The sequence below is a fragment of the Myxine glutinosa genome, chromosome 9, assembly GCF_964187855.1.
Source record: "Myxine glutinosa chromosome 9, kmMyxGlut1.1, whole genome shotgun sequence".
In the NCBI taxonomy this organism is placed as follows: Eukaryota; Metazoa; Chordata; class Myxini; order Myxiniformes; family Myxinidae; genus Myxine; species Myxine glutinosa.
The window spans coordinates 79316655-79336672 of NC_136269.1; the positions used below are offsets into that span (position 1 = coordinate 79316655).

At 41.2% G+C, this 20018-nt stretch overlaps 1 protein-coding gene across 2 annotated transcripts in view; it reads right to left on the reverse strand.

Annotated features, from left to right (window-relative positions):
- Nucleotides 1-20018, reverse strand: part of LOC137435295 (uncharacterized) — a 92720-nt gene that overhangs the window by 14096 nt on the left and 58606 nt on the right. For both annotated transcript variants that reach the window (XM_078784451.1, XM_078784449.1), the window contains exons 8-15: nt 18044-18062; nt 16220-16347; nt 13325-13343; nt 12055-12182; nt 11522-11932; nt 11381-11399; nt 6023-6150; nt 5412-5900 (exon numbers count right to left, since the gene is read on the reverse strand). In XM_078784451.1, coding sequence (XP_078640577.1) covers nt 5412-5900; nt 6023-6150; nt 11381-11399; nt 11522-11932; nt 12055-12182; nt 13325-13343; nt 16220-16347; nt 18044-18062 — 1341 coding nt within the window. The remainder of the gene's footprint in view (nt 1-5411; nt 5901-6022; nt 6151-11380; nt 11400-11521; nt 11933-12054; nt 12183-13324; nt 13344-16219; nt 16348-18043; nt 18063-20018) is intronic.

Consider the following 20018-nt stretch of genomic DNA (forward strand, 5'->3'; position numbering starts at 1 on the left):
TATAGTCATACAACAATCCTCACCCAAATTGGGGTGCATGGCATATCTATAAGTGGTTTTATTGAAGCCAAAAGGCAAAAATATGCCTGAAAAACGCCTTCATTTTGATTTTTCCAAATCACTAAATTGCATACTGTGAAGTTGTTCTTTGGTCAATTTCTTTCAAAATAGTTTTAAAATTTGCCCAGATCCCTCCTCTTCATTAGCAAATCTTCAGGAATATACCCAAGTTCTCAGAAAATATGTTTTATGCATGATCAGCTACCCCTACCCCCTAAATCACAAAACGTGCCAATTTTCAATATTTCCAGATTCCAACCAATATCATTGTTGTATGACTTTTTCTCATCATGATAGGTCCAAATTAACTTACTCTATGTGATTAGGTGTTAATAAAAATTGAATTTCACACTTTAGTGAAAATCCAAGATGGCTGCCAAATGGCCATAGAATATTTGGTGGCGCGAGACCATAAGACTGCAATTTCATTCAGAGGCACTTCTAAAATGTTCCATTTATACTAAATATATGAGGCACTACTATTCTATAGGTCACATGTATGTGAAAGAGTCTTGATGAGTTGAAGATGTATTATTTTAGAGGGGGACTTTATGTAAAATTTATGTTTTATAACATTTGAATTTCAGGAAAGTAGTGTGGATTTGGAAGTGCCTTGTTTGCGGAGTATATTAGTTCCAACATAGCTGACAAACAAGGCACTTACATAAATGAAGACATAGAAGATTGTAAAATATAAGCTATATTATTTAATGTAAAACAAAAATAAACATACATAACTTGTATACATAATGCAAACATTATTATGTTACACTGATCCAAACAATACAAACGTCAATGCAATGCTTGCACCTTTAAACTAAACAAATATTTGGCACTGAATTAACAAAGTCATACCCAACAAGCTAATCTGGCTATTCATACATAAGTGACAGAATGTGGGATACAGTCATATCATAGACTAGTAATACATTGGTGGAACAGAGCTGAAGCAAGACTAGTTACATTACGTCAAATACAGCCAGCATAGTAACAATATGACATTATGGAATATACTCAAGTTTCCATGCATGTCGTCTAATCACTATCAGAGTCATTGAGGGGGTTCCTGCATAAGTCTGCACATTTGCATGCCAATGTGCACCGCAATCCATTTTTCCTACAGTTGCACCTGCCAGTTAGACATGGACGGGCCTTTGAGGTACATGCACACGTCGCAATTTTGACACATTCTGCTGTGAGCCCTTCCTTGGTCATGAGACGGGGCATCAGCTGGTTGTCCTCAAGGTACCAGCCGGATGTTGTTGGATTGGGGATTCCTGGATTTGGCACATTGGCATTTCGCCACACAAGGGCTTGATGATGTGCCCTTAAAATGTGCTGGTGCAATGCATCCTCTGTTGGTGGCATGTTCTCTGGCTTTTTACCAACTTTTCTGAATTGGGAACATCTCAGCGCCTGGATTTCCTTTGCGTCTCCTTTCGGGTTGTAAAGACGGCAGACAAACTCCTCAGCCTTTGCACAAATCTCTTCACTTGGAACATGTGCAACCCCTAGCTGGGAGAGTAGGTGAGGAACTTCACAAAATATTTTCCATGCTGCCTTCTTTGATATGCCTGCGAGTTGACTGGTGCTGTCACATCCTGTAATGGCATGGAAAGCTAGAAGACTGTCCCTGACATCATCAGTGCAATCAATTTTGTGGCCAGCAATGTAGCGCCTGTATTTAGAGGTCCCTGATTTCATCCATACCTCTTCTGGCATTTGGGGCTGGAAGGCCATCAAAAGCAATAATACATCGGTATCACTACTGGTGATGACGATCCTCTCATATCCTCTAGCCTTTGCTTCCAGAGCATGAAGTTCTCGCCATACACACCACTTTCTACCAGAATGTCCTTCAAGCCGGAATCTGCCATGTACTGTCCAATAACCTTGGTGAAATGCATTTGAATATGGAAACCACCAAGCATCACCACTAGGTTTTTGCATTTGTCTGGTTTGGCCCACTGCAACATCTTGGCTTTACAGTACAGTTGCTCATCAAAGGTAAGTACTGTATACGTTTGCCCTAGTGCAGCAGTCATCCTTTGGCAGTTTTGAATCACTGTCCAGATGGTGTCAAACTCATGTGCAGGCTCATTGATTATATCGGCATAGGCCCTACTGTAGTCTTTGCTGGATTCACATCAGACACACGCTGGTTAAATGCTGTCCAGCCTGGAACATGCTGGTCCTCGGTGTGAGACTGACGTGCAAGGAGCCATGACACATCTATGGCCATAGCCTCAGAGATAACCTGGGCATCCGATTCCATATACCAATCAGCTTTCACAGCTACTGGAAATGTTGCTTCGGGTTTCTGGGTGCCCATGCCTGAAGGTTGAATCTCATTGAAATGCTCTGGCACAGTTACAGATCCAACTTCTTTTGAAATTCCAACTTCTTTCCTGGAAGTCCTGGCAGTGTCCATATGTTTTATACCTCTCCCACCGCCCCCTTCCCACGCCCCCCCCCCAAAGCCCTCGCCCTCTCTCAGATCTCTCGATGTCTCCATGTCTCTCGGTCCCTGCTCTCAAATGTTGTGTTTGTGTCCTTCCCCCTCTCTCCCCATCTTGTCTACCGCTCCCTATGTTATATGTTTTATGTGTCGGTTTGTCTTTCTGTGTGATTAATGTTCGCTCTTTCACGAGCCTCGACCTTGTATACAAAAAAAAAAAAAAAAAAAAAATAATCTGCTACTGCTTGACTTGACATCAGGTGCAATGGTCTTTTCGCCAGGTATGCTTCTTCGAAAGGCAGCAGACTGTGAGGCATGAAAGGAGCCTTGACCGTCAAGGGTCTCCTCTATGATGTCAATGTTATCATTAGCATATCTGATGTATCCTTGGTAGGTAGCTTGTGCAAAATTCAGGGGTATTATTGTGTTGTTTTGCTCAACATATCTGGCCAAGACAGAGTTTGCAAGGGCAGTGTCAGCTCTTCTTACAGTTTCATAACTAACACCATGTCCTGCAGCATGCATTAGTTGCACCAAGTCCTTGGACCTTGTTGCTTGGTGAACAGTGAGAGCTAGCCCTAGTTGCTTTGGTGTCTGCTTTCTGCCACCAGATGCCAAACATACTATGTCCTGTGCTATGCTCAAAATCCTTTTGCTTTCTCCATCATCATCACCTTCGGAGGTCCCTTCAGAATCTTCAAATATGCTGTCACAATCACACAGCAGGCATAGGAAAATGTAAAGGCTTTCAGGAACCACCTTCTGTGCACTTTCAGTATTGATGTCTCCAATATCTGAGTGTCCTGTCATTGTCTTGATGTCATTTCTCATTTTGACTGCCACTCTGTAAAGCCAACTCAAGAGTTCCTTGTCCTTTGTTTCGGCTGAGAAAGATGGAATGTGCTGGGAGGTTTCATCAGAATCTTGTATCTCACTTTGTTCTAGCTCATCTGCCATCTCTGCTAAGTTCTGAACAACAATACCTGTTTGAATTAGTGGGAAGACTAGAAGTGAATCCTGTTGATTCATGGACTGTACAAAATCTGCCCTATCTCTTAATACCCTTTTCACTTTGTTCTTGAATGCTTTGTTACTCTGTCGGTCACATTGCTCCACACAGACACTGAAGTCTCTTCTCATCATGTAACAGTATTGGTGCCAGATGGTTTTCATGGTATAGATTCATGGAAATATTATATTTTATTGGCCATTTGGCAGCCATCTTGGATTTTCACTAAAGTGTGAAATTCAATTTTTATTAACACCTAATCACATAGAGTAAGTTAATTTGGACCTATCATGATGAGAAAAAGTCATACAACAATGATATTGGTTGGAATCTGGAAATATTGAAAATTGGCACGTTTTGTGATTTAGGGGGTAGGGGTAGCTGATCATGCATAAAACATATTTTCTGAGAACTTGGGTATATTCCTGAAGATTTGCTAATGAAGAGGAGGGATCTGGGCAAATTTTAAAACTATTTTGAAAGAAATTGACCAAAGAACAACTTCACAGTATGCAATTTAGTGATTTGGAAAAATCAAAATGAAGGCGTTTTTCAGGCATATTTTTGCCTTTTGGCTTCAATAAAACCACTTATAGATATGCCATGCACCCCAATTTGGGTGAGGATTGTTGTATGACTATATGTTATAAGGTCATAACCCTAGAGACCTTTAAGACAGCCAGATATAAGTTCTAGAGCTCAAATATTAGAAAACACCAAAAATGTAGGCGGCCATTTTGAAAAATGGCCACAAATCTGGTCCAAACCATTTCCCAAGCTGGCAACAAGACTTTTTGGGTTCCTAGAGGTCTGGGCTTTCAGAAAAACATTGTTGCCAGCTTGTAACATGAGTGTACCCCTACTGTCACATTTCCTGGAAGTGCCTCCAGACTATTATATGATTGTTGAACAAAAAATAATATGCTTGCTGTCGTGTTAATATTATTCTTGGGATAAAAAGGAGCAGTTTCCCAACTTCTATTAAAGCTCAGTGTGTTCCTTTTCTCCAGCATGCAACACGACTCGTATTGAAAAATACTGCATACTGATATGCCAATGATGTGTACACGTAGATCTTTTTTTTAGGTAATCACATCTCGATTCTCGGAGAGATTAACTCATAAGATGGGTCGTGATGACCGGATTCTGTCTGTCTGTCAACGTTTTGCTATTTTTACTACTCCTCCCTTATCACACAACTGATTGTTCTAAAACCTTACATATGAATACAAGATGGTGTCGGCTCAAGCTTAGATTTTTCGATTTCGTATCATGGGGGTTCCCAGGGGGTGTTACCCCACAAACTTTGGATCCCGATTCCTTTTATTTACCCATGGATTGCTCCAAAACCCAATACAGCCCTTCTACTCGATGGCCCACACAATCGCTCAACCTTCGATTTTCCGATTTTTGATCATGGGGGCCCCCAGGGGGAGTTACCCCCTGAAACTTCGTATCCCTACTCGTCCCTTATTTACAAACCGATTGCTCAAACATAATATAGCTCTTCTACTTGATGGTCCGCAGGATTGCTCGGTCTGAGATTTTTCGATTTCCTATCAGGGTGCCTCCCAAGAGATGAAGGGTCTTTAGGGGAGAGAGGGGGGCTCCCCCAATTCAGCAGAGGTCTGAACTACAACCTCAAGAGATGCTCTTCAGCCCACTCACGGCTTCTTTTTTTTTCAAGTCTTCATCAAGCAGATTATTGGAAAACAATAAAAGCAATATTATTTTTGTTATGGTAATTCATGCAAAAATGATGCTCAAAATTGCAAACAGACATGGCCCTTAAAGATTAAAAATAACGAGGTATTTTGCCACTCTCAATCCCCTTTTCTTTGATAAAATAATGCATTGTTAGCAAACATCAAAGAAGCATCTTACCATGGATTCTGTCCAAATCAGTGTCTTCATCACTTGTGTTGGGAGACGCTTCCTCTTCCTGAAGCAAAAATGTAATATCCAGATTTTCTGTAATAATCCTTCCTATCACCTCTGATTCATTGAATACTTCATTCTCTTCCACCATGCCTTCCCCATCCTCTTCCTCTCCAATTCCTCCTTCTGCTGTTGCTGGACTTTCAAAACTGTGACCACTGTTCATGGCAGCTTTGCTTCGGTTTGACGATGGCTGCGATGATGTGCCTCCTGGTTGTGTTTGACTTGTAGGCTCATTCTGAGAGTCACTTTCATCATATTCAGTCACAGTGTTAGCGTTCCTTCTCATTCCATTTTGCAGTATTGGTGAGCAAAGCATTTGTGCTTCCAAAGCATTATCTTCCTTCTGTCTTTGATTTGGCATGAGCATATCACAATTGTCATTGCCAAGACCATCATTGCAATCATTTTCCTTTTGTGAAAGATTGCTGGAATCTATAAAGTCAAACATAAATGAAAAGAATCAGTGTCTGTAAAACAAGAAACAATAACATACGATACTAGATAATTGAGAAAACAATTTTGGTAGTGGGATTTGCTCTGGTTTTTGCACGTGCCCATATCCTGAAGTCGTTTCAAGAAGCCCTGGTGGGTCATTCGGCGCGCTTCACGGCACAAGTTTCTGCGCATATTTCGCCTTTGCGCGCTGTCTTTTGCAGACCTCTCCAAAGTATTCAGCTGGGAGCTGAGTTGGAAGACATTTCAGTACAGTACCTTCATAGCTGAAACTATAATAACATACCTTGTGGAATGTGTATGCGCTTTAAGATGTAACAGAGCTTGTTCATATCACCGCAATTAAATATGAGCAAATTTAAAAGTGACAAAGAGTAAAAGCCTCAGTAAAGGAAAATTGGGCAACAGCCTGAAAATTTGATACACTATTGGATGCACGTAATAGGTTTTCGCTAATGCATGGAAAACCAATGGATGCAGGACATTGCAGGTGTAGGGGCCATGCTTGAGAAAAGATTTACTTGCACAGCATAAAGCCTTTCTTCCATTGTTGTGGTTTGAAGCTGAGTGATCAATCCCTCAAGAACAATTTACTGTTTTCAGATTGAAAAATAATAAATAAATAAATTCAATATCATGTCACATCATATAGGAGGCCCTTTCATTTGTTTGTTTCTTGTGGATTGAATATCTTTTTTTCTTTTTTTTTTTTACTTTGATTCATATCAAAGCTTACATTTCATAGCAAATTAAGAAGTTTTGTCATTGTGTCAAAGTTGAAGCGCTTTTCATGAAAATAAAGCACTAATTGTGTCTTTAATGTCAGACCACGAGCTATACCAAACAGAGAAACGGTACAGTTAGATGATGATTCTGCAACTTGCATCTCTTGCAATAAAAAAAAAATCACATTAATTTACTTGATGATACCTGTCTGACAGCATTACTTGATTGATGTTTATAGATTCCACGGTGTCCTTCAGAAAGAGTAGGTGATTTGATGTTGCCATGCCCTGGTGTTGCCTTAGCGGTTAGCATGCCGGCTTGGGATTCTAGGATCCTGGGTTCGAATCCCGGTCGATCGCTGAATTAACGCCAGGGGGGTTGACTCAGCCTGTCATCCTTCCGAGGTCGGCAAATTGAGTACCAGCTTGCTGGGATGAATGATCACGGTGTGTACACCGTATCCCTGCGCATCGTAAGAGCGTGACCAAGGGTTGGCGTCAGGAAGGGCATCCGGCCATAAAAACATTGCCTCAAACAGGGAACCATGATTGTCATGGGGCCCGCAAGGCTAACCCCTGCTCCAGCAGGGAAAATGGCCTTAAAACGATCATTCATATCCTGGCCAAATTACAAATTCCTGCTTTAGACCACTTGGGAGACTGCATAAGCAGCACCTTCATCCCCCCCCCCCCCCCCACACCCCCTCCCAAAACCCCCCACAAGAACTGATGCAAACTCACAACCACGTGCTACACATGAATAAATGAAGGAACTGCACAATCATGACTTGACAACAATACGAAAGACGTATTACTCAACAAAATAAATAATACTTTGAAATACCATCAAGTTGTGTTGAAAGGACAGTTGTACGAACAAAAAAAAAAAAAATGACCATTGAAGATTAAATTCCAAATTCCTGCGTTGACTTCCCGTTTAAGAGTAGTGACCTGTCCAGGATTGTAACCTGAGCCAATAAACTACTTCGGTAGATCCGGCACACTGTGTAGAGCATGGTATATGAATGAATTGAAGACGACAGTTAACAATTTAAGTTGTCAACAAATGCACCAGAAAAACACATTCAAGAGCACTTTACTACTACACAACAACAACATGCATTTTAAGGCCATTTTCCCTGCGAGAGTGGGGGTTAGCCTTGCAGTCCTCATGACAATCTCCTCCATTTTGCCCTATTTTCTGCATCTCCCCTTGTTAACCCCCTTGCCCGAATTTCTTCTTCCACCATCTTTAGCCAAGTCTTTCTCAGTCTTCCCCGTCCTCTACTTCCTTCTACATTCATTTCCATCACTCTTCTCAACCAGTCACTTTCATCCTTCCTCAACACGTGACCAAACCATCTCAACCTGTTCCTCTTCACAGCATCAATCACAGGCTCCATTCCCATCATCTTTCGCAATTCATCATTTGTCTTCCTCTCTCTCAACGATACTCCGCACATCCACCGAACCATTCGCATTTCCACCCTTTCCAGCCTTCGTTGCTGCTCTACGTTCATTACCCATGTCTCGCTCCCATAAATCATAACACTTCTCACACATGCAGCATACACCTTTCCCTTCAGCTTCAACGACACTCCCCTCCTCATCAGCACGCCACTCAATTCCCGAAACTTCTTCCATGCACATCTCACTTTAGCAACCGTTGCTGAGTCTGATCCACCTTCTCCATTCAGCATGTCTCCGAGGTAGCAAAATGTTTTAACACCTTCCAGCTTCACGCCGTCTCCAAGATCCAACTCAACATTTCCTCCATCTGCAGCTCCCTCTGTGCACACCTTACATTTGAATGTAGCTGCCACACTGATTAATGACCCTCTCAGACCACTACATTTTTGATGAACCCACTCAGCGCACATTGTACATTGAATGGAATTCACTCCGTCACCCTTCCTGCACACAGCACATGGCCACTTCCCAGTTCTTTCCATCACACCACATGCTTTACCACTTGCCATCACCTTCGTCTTTCCTATATTCACCTTCAGACCTTTTGTCTCCATACATTCCTTCCACTTGTTCATCTTTTCCTTCAGTCCATCCATACTTTCCGCAATCAACACCAGGTCATCTGCATACAATAACTCCCATGGTGAACCCTCCTTTACGTTCTGAGCCAGCACCTCCATCACAGCTACAAATAGTAGTGGACTTCGTACCGACCCCTGATGCACTCCCAACTTCACCTCAAACTCACCACTGTTCCCGTCCTTCGTCCTTACAGCGCTCTTTTGTACATTGCCATCACTACTCTGATCAACCATTCCTCCACTCCTAACTTCCTCAATGCCCATGTCAATACTTCACGTGGAACCCTATGGAATGCTTTCTCCAGATCAACAAACCCAAGAAACAACTTCTTCCTCTTCTCCATGTACTTCTCCTGCAACTGCCTCACAATAAAGAGCGCCTCTGTCGTTACTCTTCCTGGCATAAATCCAAACTGCATTTCGTCAATCTTCACTTTATTCCTTATCCTCCTCTCCAACACCCTTTCCAATACCTTCATTCCATGCTCCAATAACTTTATCACTCGGTACGAGCCACACTCCAAAGGGTCACCTTTCCCCTTACATAGAGGGACGAGGGTACTCAGTTCCCAAGCCACTGGAATGCGGCCTTTTTTCACCACCAGATTACAGATCTCTGTCATTCTCTTCACACCCCAACTTCCTGCTGCCTTCAACATATCTCCCACAACTCCCATCGGCCCTCCCGCTTTTCTCCTCTTCATTGCTTTTAGCGCTTCCTCAACTTCCTTCTCAGTTATCTTCTCTGCCAGTCCTAAAACTGGGTTACTCTCGATGTTGCCATCCCATTCATTCTCTGTATTCAACAGCATTTCCATATATCTTTTCCATCTTCCTTTAATTCCATCTGGGTCCACAACGATTTGTCCCACTTCATCCTTCAGGCAACTCACCCCCATCACATCCCACCTCTCTTTTGCTATCTGCTTTGCAATCCTGAATACCGCTCTCTGACCCTCTTCCGAATCCATGCGTTCTCCGAACATTTTCCTACATGCCTCCTGCGCCTTTGCTACCTCTTTCTTCGCAGCCTTCTTGCCTGCCTTATAACTTTCATGCTCTGCTTTTTCTGCTCCCGTACCCTTTGCCTTCTGCCACTCCTTGAACTTCTTACTCTTCTCGTCAATCCTCTTTCCAACTTCATCATCCCACCACCATGTTTCCAAGTCCCTCGGTGGTCGTTTTGTCCATCCACATACCTCGTGAACGGCTCCCAACAGACTATCTTTCATTGACATCCAACCACGTTCAAGCTCAACCACATCATCCTCTACCCTACTCAGCCTCTCTTTTAATGCCTCCCTTACTGTCACCTCTTTCAACCTCCACACCTTCATTCTCGGTTGGTACTTCACCCGCCGAGCTCTCCTCGCACCTTTCACCCTTATGTCGCAGACAACCAAGTGGTGCTGTGAAACAGCCTCCTCACCCGGGATCACCTTTGTGTCCCGGAGGTGCCCCCTATCTCGCCTACGCGCCATCAGGTAGTCAACGGTTGTCGTCGACCCACCTGACGTGTATGTAACAAGCTTATTATCCTCTTTCTGGAACTGAGTATTACAAATCAACAAATCAGCTCCATCAGCAAACTCCAAAATCCTTTCACCTTCTCCATTTCTCACACCATATCTGTAACCCCCATGAACTCCCTCAAAACCATCCATACTCCTTCCCACATGTCCATTTAGGTCTCCTCCTACCACAACAACTTCTTCATCTTTCACGTTTTCCATCAGCTTCTCTATCGCACACCAGAACTTGTCCTTCTCTTCATCGCTCCGACCAACCTGCGGAGCATATCCCGAGATGACGTTCACCAAGAGCTTTCCAATCATCATTTTCACCATCATCAACCTATCACTCACTCTAGTCACACTCACCACACTATCTACAAACTCCTCAGAAAACAGGACACCAACACCATTCACGCCCTCCGGGCACCCTTGCCACACAAGCTTGTATTTCTGTCCCTGCCTACCCTTCACCATTCTCACACCACTTCCCTTCCATCTCGTCTCCTGCACAGAACATATGTCCACTCTTCTTCTGACCAATACTTCCACCACTTCTCCTGATCTCCTGTCATTGACCCTACATTCCATGTCCCAAACCTCAGAAACCGATTTCCACTTCGGGCTGCACCCTGCCCATATGTAGTTGTAATTGTCATGGTTCTCTTTTTGAGGCAATGTTTTTATGGCCGGATGCCCTTCCTGAAGCCAAACCTCTCAGTCGCCTCTTACGACACGCAGGGATACGGTGTACCTATTCTAACCAGGGTACACACCGGGAGTTTCACTTTACTGTTAACAGAATGTCAAGGTGATGGACTGCAATTAAACCAATGGAAGCTAGTCATGTGAAATTTCAGTCTTTTTTTTTTAACTTTAACTGATCTTATCCCTGCTACATCCTTTTTACTGTCCCAAATTCAATTTTTGTTGTGATGTGGTGAGTAACTTGGTGGTAATTACTCAGCATAGTGTATGATCCAAAAGCATGTCCCTAAATGAAGGTTAAATTTAAATAAAATGGGGAAAAGATGTGTTACATCAACATTATCACATTCAAACAGTCACAGAATTCTTTTGTGTCATGTTTATAGTAGTAAGCATGGAAAACATTGCCCTGGTGTGGGAACATTCTCACAACTTATGGGTATCAAGGAAAATGCACAACTGACCTCAAGGTTTTCCCATCACCTGCAAGAAAAATGAAGTAAATTAGGAGATGTCAAAATACATGGACTCAACATTTTACAAACAAGGAAGAGAACTTCAGGAACCGAGAGAAGCTCCCTCTTCCTGAAGCATAAATTTCATACCTGGCTTTTCTGTGATAACCCTTTCTATCGCCTCTGATTCGTTTAATATTTCATTCGTTTGCATCAAGCCTTGCCGATCCTCTTCCTCTTCAATTCTTCCTTCAGCCGTTGCTGGACTTTCAAAACTGTGATCACTGTTCATGGCAGCTTTGCTTCGGTTTGACGATGGCTGTGATGATGTGCCTTCTGGTTGTGTTTGACTTGCAGGCTCATTCTGAGAGTCACTTTCATCATATTCAGTCACAGTGTTAGCGTTCCTTCTCATTCCATTTTGCAGTATTGGTGAGCAAAGCATTTGTGCTTCCAAAGCATTATCTTCCTTCTGTCCTTGATTTGGCATGAGCACATCACAATTGTCATTGCCAAGACCATCATTGCAAGCATTTTCCTTTTGTGAAAGATTGCTGGAATCTATAAAGTCAAACATAAATGAAAAGAATCAGTGTCTGTAAAACAAGAAACAATAAAATACGATACGAGATAATTGAGAAAACAATTTTGGTCGTGGGATTTGCTATGGTTTTTGCACGTGCCCATATCCTGAAGTCGTTTCAAGAAGCCCTGGTGGGTCATTCGGCGTGCTTCACGGCACAAGTTTCTGCGCATATTTCGCCTTCGCGCGCTGTCTTTTGCAGACCTCTCCAAAGTATTCAGCTGCGAGCTGAGTTGGAAGACATTTCAGTACAGTACCTTCATAGCTGAAACTATAATAACATACCTTGTGGAATGTGTATGCACTTTAAGATGCATAGAGCTTGTAAATATCACCACAATTAAATATGAGCAAATTAAAAAGTGACAAGGGGTAAAAGCATCAGTAAAGGAAAATTGGGTAACGGCCTGAAAATTTGAAACACTATTGGATGTATGCAAGATGTTTTCGCTAATGCGTGGAAAACCAATGAATGCAGGTGTAGGGGCCATGCTACAGAAACTAGAGGGCACTCGGTAGAGCGCATACATCCGCCAAGCTGAACAGTTTATGCTTTCTATCCCACTGATACACCGAATCTGGATTCGGACCTCAACCAAAATCGAATCGGCTTGTTCTCGTCACCTAACCAACTCGTCCACCAAGTTTATTCATAACTCGTCAACAACTTTTTAAAAGATGTTACATATCGCTTTTCACCCGATCTCTCAATGGCGAAGAATCACTTCAAAAATTAAATAACTCTTGTATCCAAATCCATATTCAAATCTTCACCAAAATCGAATCGATTCTGTCTTGTCACACCCCCAATCTATCCACCAAGTTTGGTCCAAATCCACCCATAACTTTTTGAGATATCCGGCTACATATCGGTTTTACTCAATGGTGAAGAATCACTTCAACAATTAAATAATTCTCACATCCGAATCCATGTTCAGATCTTCACCAAAATCGAATCGATTCAATCTTGTCACACACCCCCAACCTGTCAACCAAGTTTCGTCCAAGTCCGTACATACCTTTTTGAGATATCCTATGTATCATTTTTGCCCCCATCTCCCAAAGGTGAAGAATCACTTAAAAACCTCGAGTAGATGGACCCGGATCCGGATCTTCACCAAAATCTAATCATTTCGTCCGTGTCACATACCCAACCTCTCTGCCAAGTTTCATCCGAATCCATCCCCAAATCATTTTGAGATATCTTCTTCACAAACAGACAGACAAACAAACAAACAGGGGTGAAAACATGACCTCCATCCACCTTTGGTGGTGGAGGTAAATATGTAATATCCTTTAAAAAAAGAAAAAAAAGAAGGTGTTTCTACAAATCCAAAAAAAAACAAAATCAATGAAAATGCACAACTTACCTCAAGGTGTTCCATTCACCTGCAATAAAATGAAGCAAATTAGGAGACATCAAATCACAGGGACTCAACATTTTACAAACTAGGAAGAGACCTTTGGGAACCAAATACCACAACCCCTTCATTACCATGGTTGTCCACAATGAAATTGATCTGTGCATTGGTGAATAAAGTGTACGTGTTAACAGAAAAAAATTGGGTGAGGGAGGGGCGGAGAGGGGAATGAGGTGCGAGAGGAGTACCACAATAAGTTAGGCATGACAAATACAGAAAATATATGAAAAGAGCAGAAATGCAAATCTGTTCTGTTAAAACACTTGTGATAATATAACATGTACTAGGGGAGCATGCTTGCAGACTGCAAGCAGATACTGGGGTGCATCCTACAGTGCCTTCAGAAAGTATTGACACTCCTTGATTGTTTCACATTTTGTTGTGTTTGTCGAAGATTTTTAATCAACATGTACAGGCAGACACACACCAACAGACACACTAACATTGATTTACTGAGTAAGAATGGTACAAAGGAGAAATGTATTTTAATTGGGTAATTATTAAGGTGATTGATTTATTGGAGACTATGTTTTGTTAATAAGTTCTGCTCTGAGAGTGCTGTGCCCCAGCCGTGCCACACTCGTGCTGTTGGTGAGATGGCAGGGTGGGGTGAAGGCCAGCCAACCCCCCGCTTGGAGTGTTTGTGGGAGATGTGTGGAGCTCATGGTCACAGCAGCCTCTGTTTTGAATTGATAAATGCAAACACTTTTGTACTCGCATCTCGCAAAAGGAAACATTTGTCCAATTATTCATATGAAATTTATATGTTACATCTTGAATGTTAAACGAAATAGTGTACCATTTTAAATGGTCGTGAATTTGAATTATAATGTTGGCAAATTAGTAATTGTATTTTGGTTAATAAAATGGTCTTAAAACTGAATATTTGCATGTCCATCCAAAGGTCAAGATGCCCCCTGTCGGCAAGATGTTTGCAATTCCTCTCGCCTGTACGTGGCAACCTCCGGTCGATTGCGGCATAATTCAAAACATTGCATCTGCTGTGGCCTCGACTGATGAGATAATCGGCCATGTTCGAGAGTATAAAAATGAGATCACTGGGAAAGCCAACAAGAGAGAGACAGAGAGACAGAGACAGAGAGACAGAGAGAGAGAGAGAGAGAGAGATAGAGATCCTGGCTTACTGATGTAACTGTTCTGTACTTGATGTTCCTTTGATGTACCTCTGTATTTTTAGTATGTTCTTTGTGTGTAAAAGCCAGACTCCCTCTCCCGAGCATCTATATTATATTCTCCGTAGGTGATTCTTTCTGTCTGTCTGTTGAACGTCTGTCCGGGGGTGTGGCTTCCTCCATTGAGAGAGTAGCTCCACCCATTCTGGACGAGGCTTCATAAACAAATATCCACCATTTTATTTACTCACATAGCTTTGAGGCCTGTTTTGTTCGGCCCGTGGTGTCTTGCTCTCTCTCTCACAGTTTTATTTCAACTCTAATTCGATACCTCATTTCATGTTTAACAGTTGCTAACATGGTTTTAGACTTGATTGAAAAAAACACGGGAATAAAATCCGATGAAAGTTTCTGTTTATAGAGCGAAATGCATTTTCAAAGGCCAATAATATAAAGGCCATTGACACTCTCTCACGCCTTTATCTCCAATCTAACTCACCATTAAATTTAATATTTATTGATGGTTTTAGACCATCAATAATCAAGAAAATAGTCAGCAATAATCAAGAAAATTCATGCACACACGGGAAAATGCCGAGATATAATTTTTAAAATATATATATATATATATATCGCAGCACGATGTATCACACACCGCCCAAATAGCTCAGACAGGAAAATGTCGACATGTATTAAAAATTCGCTTTTTCTTTTCCATTAACATATATTACTTTTACGTTTGATGACAGTCATCACAAAAACATCAACAATAATGCCGACATATATTTCTTCGCTCTTCTTTCATTCATTATTATCCGGAAGTAAAGGTAATCCTGTTTAAACTTCCATTCATTCCATCGATCTTCTTTTTTTTGTTTTCACACCAGTTTTCAACATCGTGTTCACATCCAGAATGAATAAACAAACTCCATTTCACATGTGCATGGACATGTAATTCACATATGTAAAATAAATTAAAAAAATAAACAGATGGGAAATTGCTGAGATATTTTTTCGTTCTTATTTGTCGACATGTCGACACATGAAAGCCCGTTTGGAGTTTGCAAAAAAGCACCGAAAGGACTGTCAGACTGTGAGAAACAAGATTCTGTGGGCTTTAATGTGTCGTTCACCGAGTCGTTCTCTGGAGCTCAGCCAGAGTGACCATCGGGTTCTTGGTCACCTCTCTTACCAAGGCCCTTCTCCCCCGATTGTTCAGTTTGTCCGGGCGGCCAGCTCGAGGAAGAGTCCTGGTTGTTCCAAACTTCTGCCATTTAAAAATTATGGAGGCCACTGTGCTGTGTGCCTTTCCAAAGACAGGTGTGTGCCTTTCCAAATCATGTCCAATCAATTGAATTTACCACAGGTGGACTCCAATCAAGGTGTAGAAACAACTCAAAGATGATCAAGAGAAATGTGAGGCACCTGAGCTAAATTTCAAGTGTCATAGCAAAGGGTCTGAATACTTATGTAAATGTGATATTTCAGTTTTTTTCTTTTTAATAAATTTGCAAAACTTTCTAAAATCCTGTTTTCTCTTTGTCATTATGGGGTATTGAGTGTACATTGATGAGGGAAAAAATTAATTTAAACGATTTCAGCATAAGGCTGCAACATAACAAAATGTGAAAAAAGTGAAGGGGTCTGAATACTTTCTGAATGCACTGTACAAGTACGGAACAACGAAAGCAAGATACTTCAAGATGCTGACCTGTTTTCCTCAGCAAGTGCTTCCCATAGCCTTTTGTAAAGGTTGTTGGATCAACATGGCTACGGTATCGCCAGCGTCCGAAGTGAGATTTGCGCATGCTACGTGGCATCTCCAGATTGGTGAAAGTACTGATTTATAGGAGCGCAAGAGATGGGGGGGGGGGGGGGGGGAGGGGGGTGTTGAAAAAAAACAAAAAACATTTCAGGATACACTGACAGTTGCAATGGAGACACTGACAATATAGATGAGTACAGTGTTGAAAACGTCAATGCAAAGTAAGGTCTTCTGAGTGTGACCGGAGAAATATGGATTGCAGACCATTGGCAATAGACAAGAGGAAAATGAAGGAGAGCAAAGGGATGGCGACATGCACTTTGGCCGTTCCTTATCTGGGATGACAACTGTGTTAACCATTGGAATCAGAGCGCCAGTGAACACTATTAGCCAATTACATCACAGCAGAAGTGCAACAGTTTTTCTTTTCTTCAACATCACTTGAACACAGAGTATCATCAAACTACATCTTTCGACAAATATAAATTGCACATTAAACCTCAATTAATGGGAACTAAATTACAATGGCCAAAACAATGGATTCCACAATAAAACTGTAGATTATTTAAGCTGACACTCCAGACCACAGAATTCATTCACAACAAGGAAAATAACTAGCGTGGCCAAAACACGTGCTCTACAGCAGAACCCGGGCCAACATATCCCAAACACAACTGTGGGATTTTATTTACGCCCATACACCTTCTTTGACAAACATAATTAATCCCACGTTCTTGTGAGATTGGCCAAGGAAAGCTTGGCCCAAGTCTTTTACAAACCGGCTGGCCAGGCCTGATGTTCGACTAATATTAGGGCAGGAATTTTCGAATTTGGCCATGGTGCGATAGCTCACCAACTCTTTGCGAAAGACATCATGTGGTCTTTAACGCCCAGCAACTAATGCTGGCAGATAGGATGCCCGTTTAACGTACATCCGAGGGACACATTGGTGAATCACCCTGCCTGTGAAACACCGGGATGACAGTTTATAGCTGGCCCAAGATTTAGTTTACTCACACTAGTACTTTAAATTCCTAGTTATATTTCAAACTACAATTTCATTGCTTGGGTCAATGCAACTGATCTCTTCTCTGAATAAGTCAGCAACAAGCAGTCATGATTTTAAAAGAAAAAGGCATAGCCATAACCCGAAAGCATATTACAATAGGCATTTGCCATAAGTGTAAATTTCAGATGTGCAAGAGGGGCTTGAAGCCAAAAACCAATCATAATAAAAATAACAATAATAATGACAATAATAATAAGCATATAATGTAATAAAAAGTAAAATGAGAATAGATGAAAAATGAATGACCTTTAAACAGATGTGAATAATATTGTGATGTATCAAAGGAGGAAAAATCATTTTAAAACTCAATTACTCAACCATATTATAAAACTATTTTGTGATTAAAAAAATTAATCAGAAATCCATGAAGTTGTGGTGGAAGTGTTGCATGCCTGAAATTAATTTTTTTGAATGAAAAATGAATATGCAGGGTGCATCAAAAAAATCTTTAACACTTCTGAGATATATAGTCCCATATAAATGTTAACATTATTTTGAAGCCGCCTATATATTTTAAAAAATTATTTAGATAGTAAAAAAATAATTGATGTTTGGCAAAATTTTATGTGTCCTTGTTGAAGGATTTTTTTTAAACAATTCAAAACAGTGAACACACGTCAACTCGATTACGAGCCTTGATCAAAATACAAAAAGCTGAAATGATTTAGAAATGCATGTCTAAATCATCATGAAAACTTTACCTGAGAGAGTTGGTTCCATCTGGAAAATAAAAATAAAAATGAACACCATGAGTCAACATCAATCGCAAAATATGCATCTTCTTCCTTATCACTATTTCCCCCACAACTTTCCTTTTTATTTTTTCATTCATCTTTTTCCCTCAATTAGATTTTTACAGTACCTTCGCTGTCTGCCTTGCATATAAAATACAGAAGTCTTACGATAGCAAAAAAAAACATTTCATGTACTGGGTGCTGGAGAGTGTTAAGGGAAACTGGGACTTACGTCCCACTCCCACATACAGTCAGGCCCCCGCATTCACGGGGGATACGATCCTGGAAAATGCAGCGAATGACAAATCTGCAAATGTGGGGGCATTTTTTTCAATACATGGTGGATGCTCGTGGAAGAGCTATAACATAGAACTAGAACAGCACTCGGTAGAGAGCATACCTCAACCAGGCTGAATAGTTTACGTTTTGTATCCCACCGATAGGTCAGATCTAGATACGGACCTGAAACAAAATTGAATCTGTTTGTTCTTGTCACCTTACCAAATCATCCACCAAGTTTTGCCAGAAGTGACCTGGTATGCAAATCTTTTTTAAATTTCAAGTCAATCAGATGAAAATTGAAGATTTTAGAAACCTAGCCTATGTTGACCTTTTGGCCTATGTTGACCTTTTGGCCTATGTTGACCTTTTGGCCTATGTTGACCTTTTGGCCTATGTTGACCTTTTGGCCTATGTTGACCTTTTGGCCTATGTTGACCTTTTGGCCTATGTTGATTCAAAAATAGTTGGGGGTTGAATTCAGTGACCTGGTATGCAAATCCTCTTTAAATTTAAAGGCAATCAGACCAAAATTGAGGATTTTAGATATTCGGCCTATGTTGACCTTTTGGCCGATGTTATCTTCAAAAATACTTAGTGGTTGAATTTATTGTCCAGATATGCAAATCCTCTTCAAATTTCAAATTAATGAGATGAATATTGAGGATTTTATAAATTCGGCCGATGTTGACCTTTGGGCCAATGTTTACCTCAAAAATACTTGGCGGATGAATTCAGTGACCATCTATCTATAATTCCAGTAATCTCTGTCTGTACGTTTGTACGTTTGTACGTTTGTTTGTCTGTGACCGCTGTTTCTCGACAACCACGGGTCCGATATACTTTTAACTTGCCAGGTATATTGCTGGGGACCCGAGGATGTGCCTTTTCAAGGTTTCATATTAATCGGACAATTACTTACCGAGCTATGTCCAAAAAACGATTCAACCAATCAGAGAGCAGCGAACGATCGCGTGTGCCGAACGTGGAGGACACACTCTGCCTCGGATGGCACATTTGAGAGCGTATTCATTTATTTCACGTTTGCAAACTATGTTGGCGTTAAACTATGTTTTAAAACTAATAAAACCGAATTTGCGATTCATTCGCTTTCCTGCGCGTTTGTGCACGCGATGGCGATTTCTTTACCAAACTCCGGAAGCCGTTCGCTTTGGACCAAACCATTGCATGTAAATAGAGGGGGGGGATTGTCACCGTACTCGCAAGCCGTTCGCTTTGGACCAAACCATTTCATGTAAATAGAGGGGGGGGATATAATTTTAGATATAGATATAGTACGGGCAATGCCCTAGTATATGCAAATCCGTTTAAAATTTCAAGTCAATTGGATGCAAATTGAGGATTTTAGAAATTTAGCCAATGCTTACCTTCTGGCCTATGTTGACCTAAAATATAATTGGTGATTTAATTCATTGACCAGATATGCAAATCCTCTTCATATTTCATGTCAATCGGACGAAAATTGAGGATTTTAGAAATTTGACAAAGTTGGTGACCTTTGGCCTATGTTGACCTATTGACCTTTTGATCCCCAAAACAATAGGCTTCTTGCTTATGACAAACTCTACCATTTGGTGACGTTTTGTGAAGATCGGTTGAAAATTGTGACCTGCGGGCGACTGACATACAGACAAACAGATAG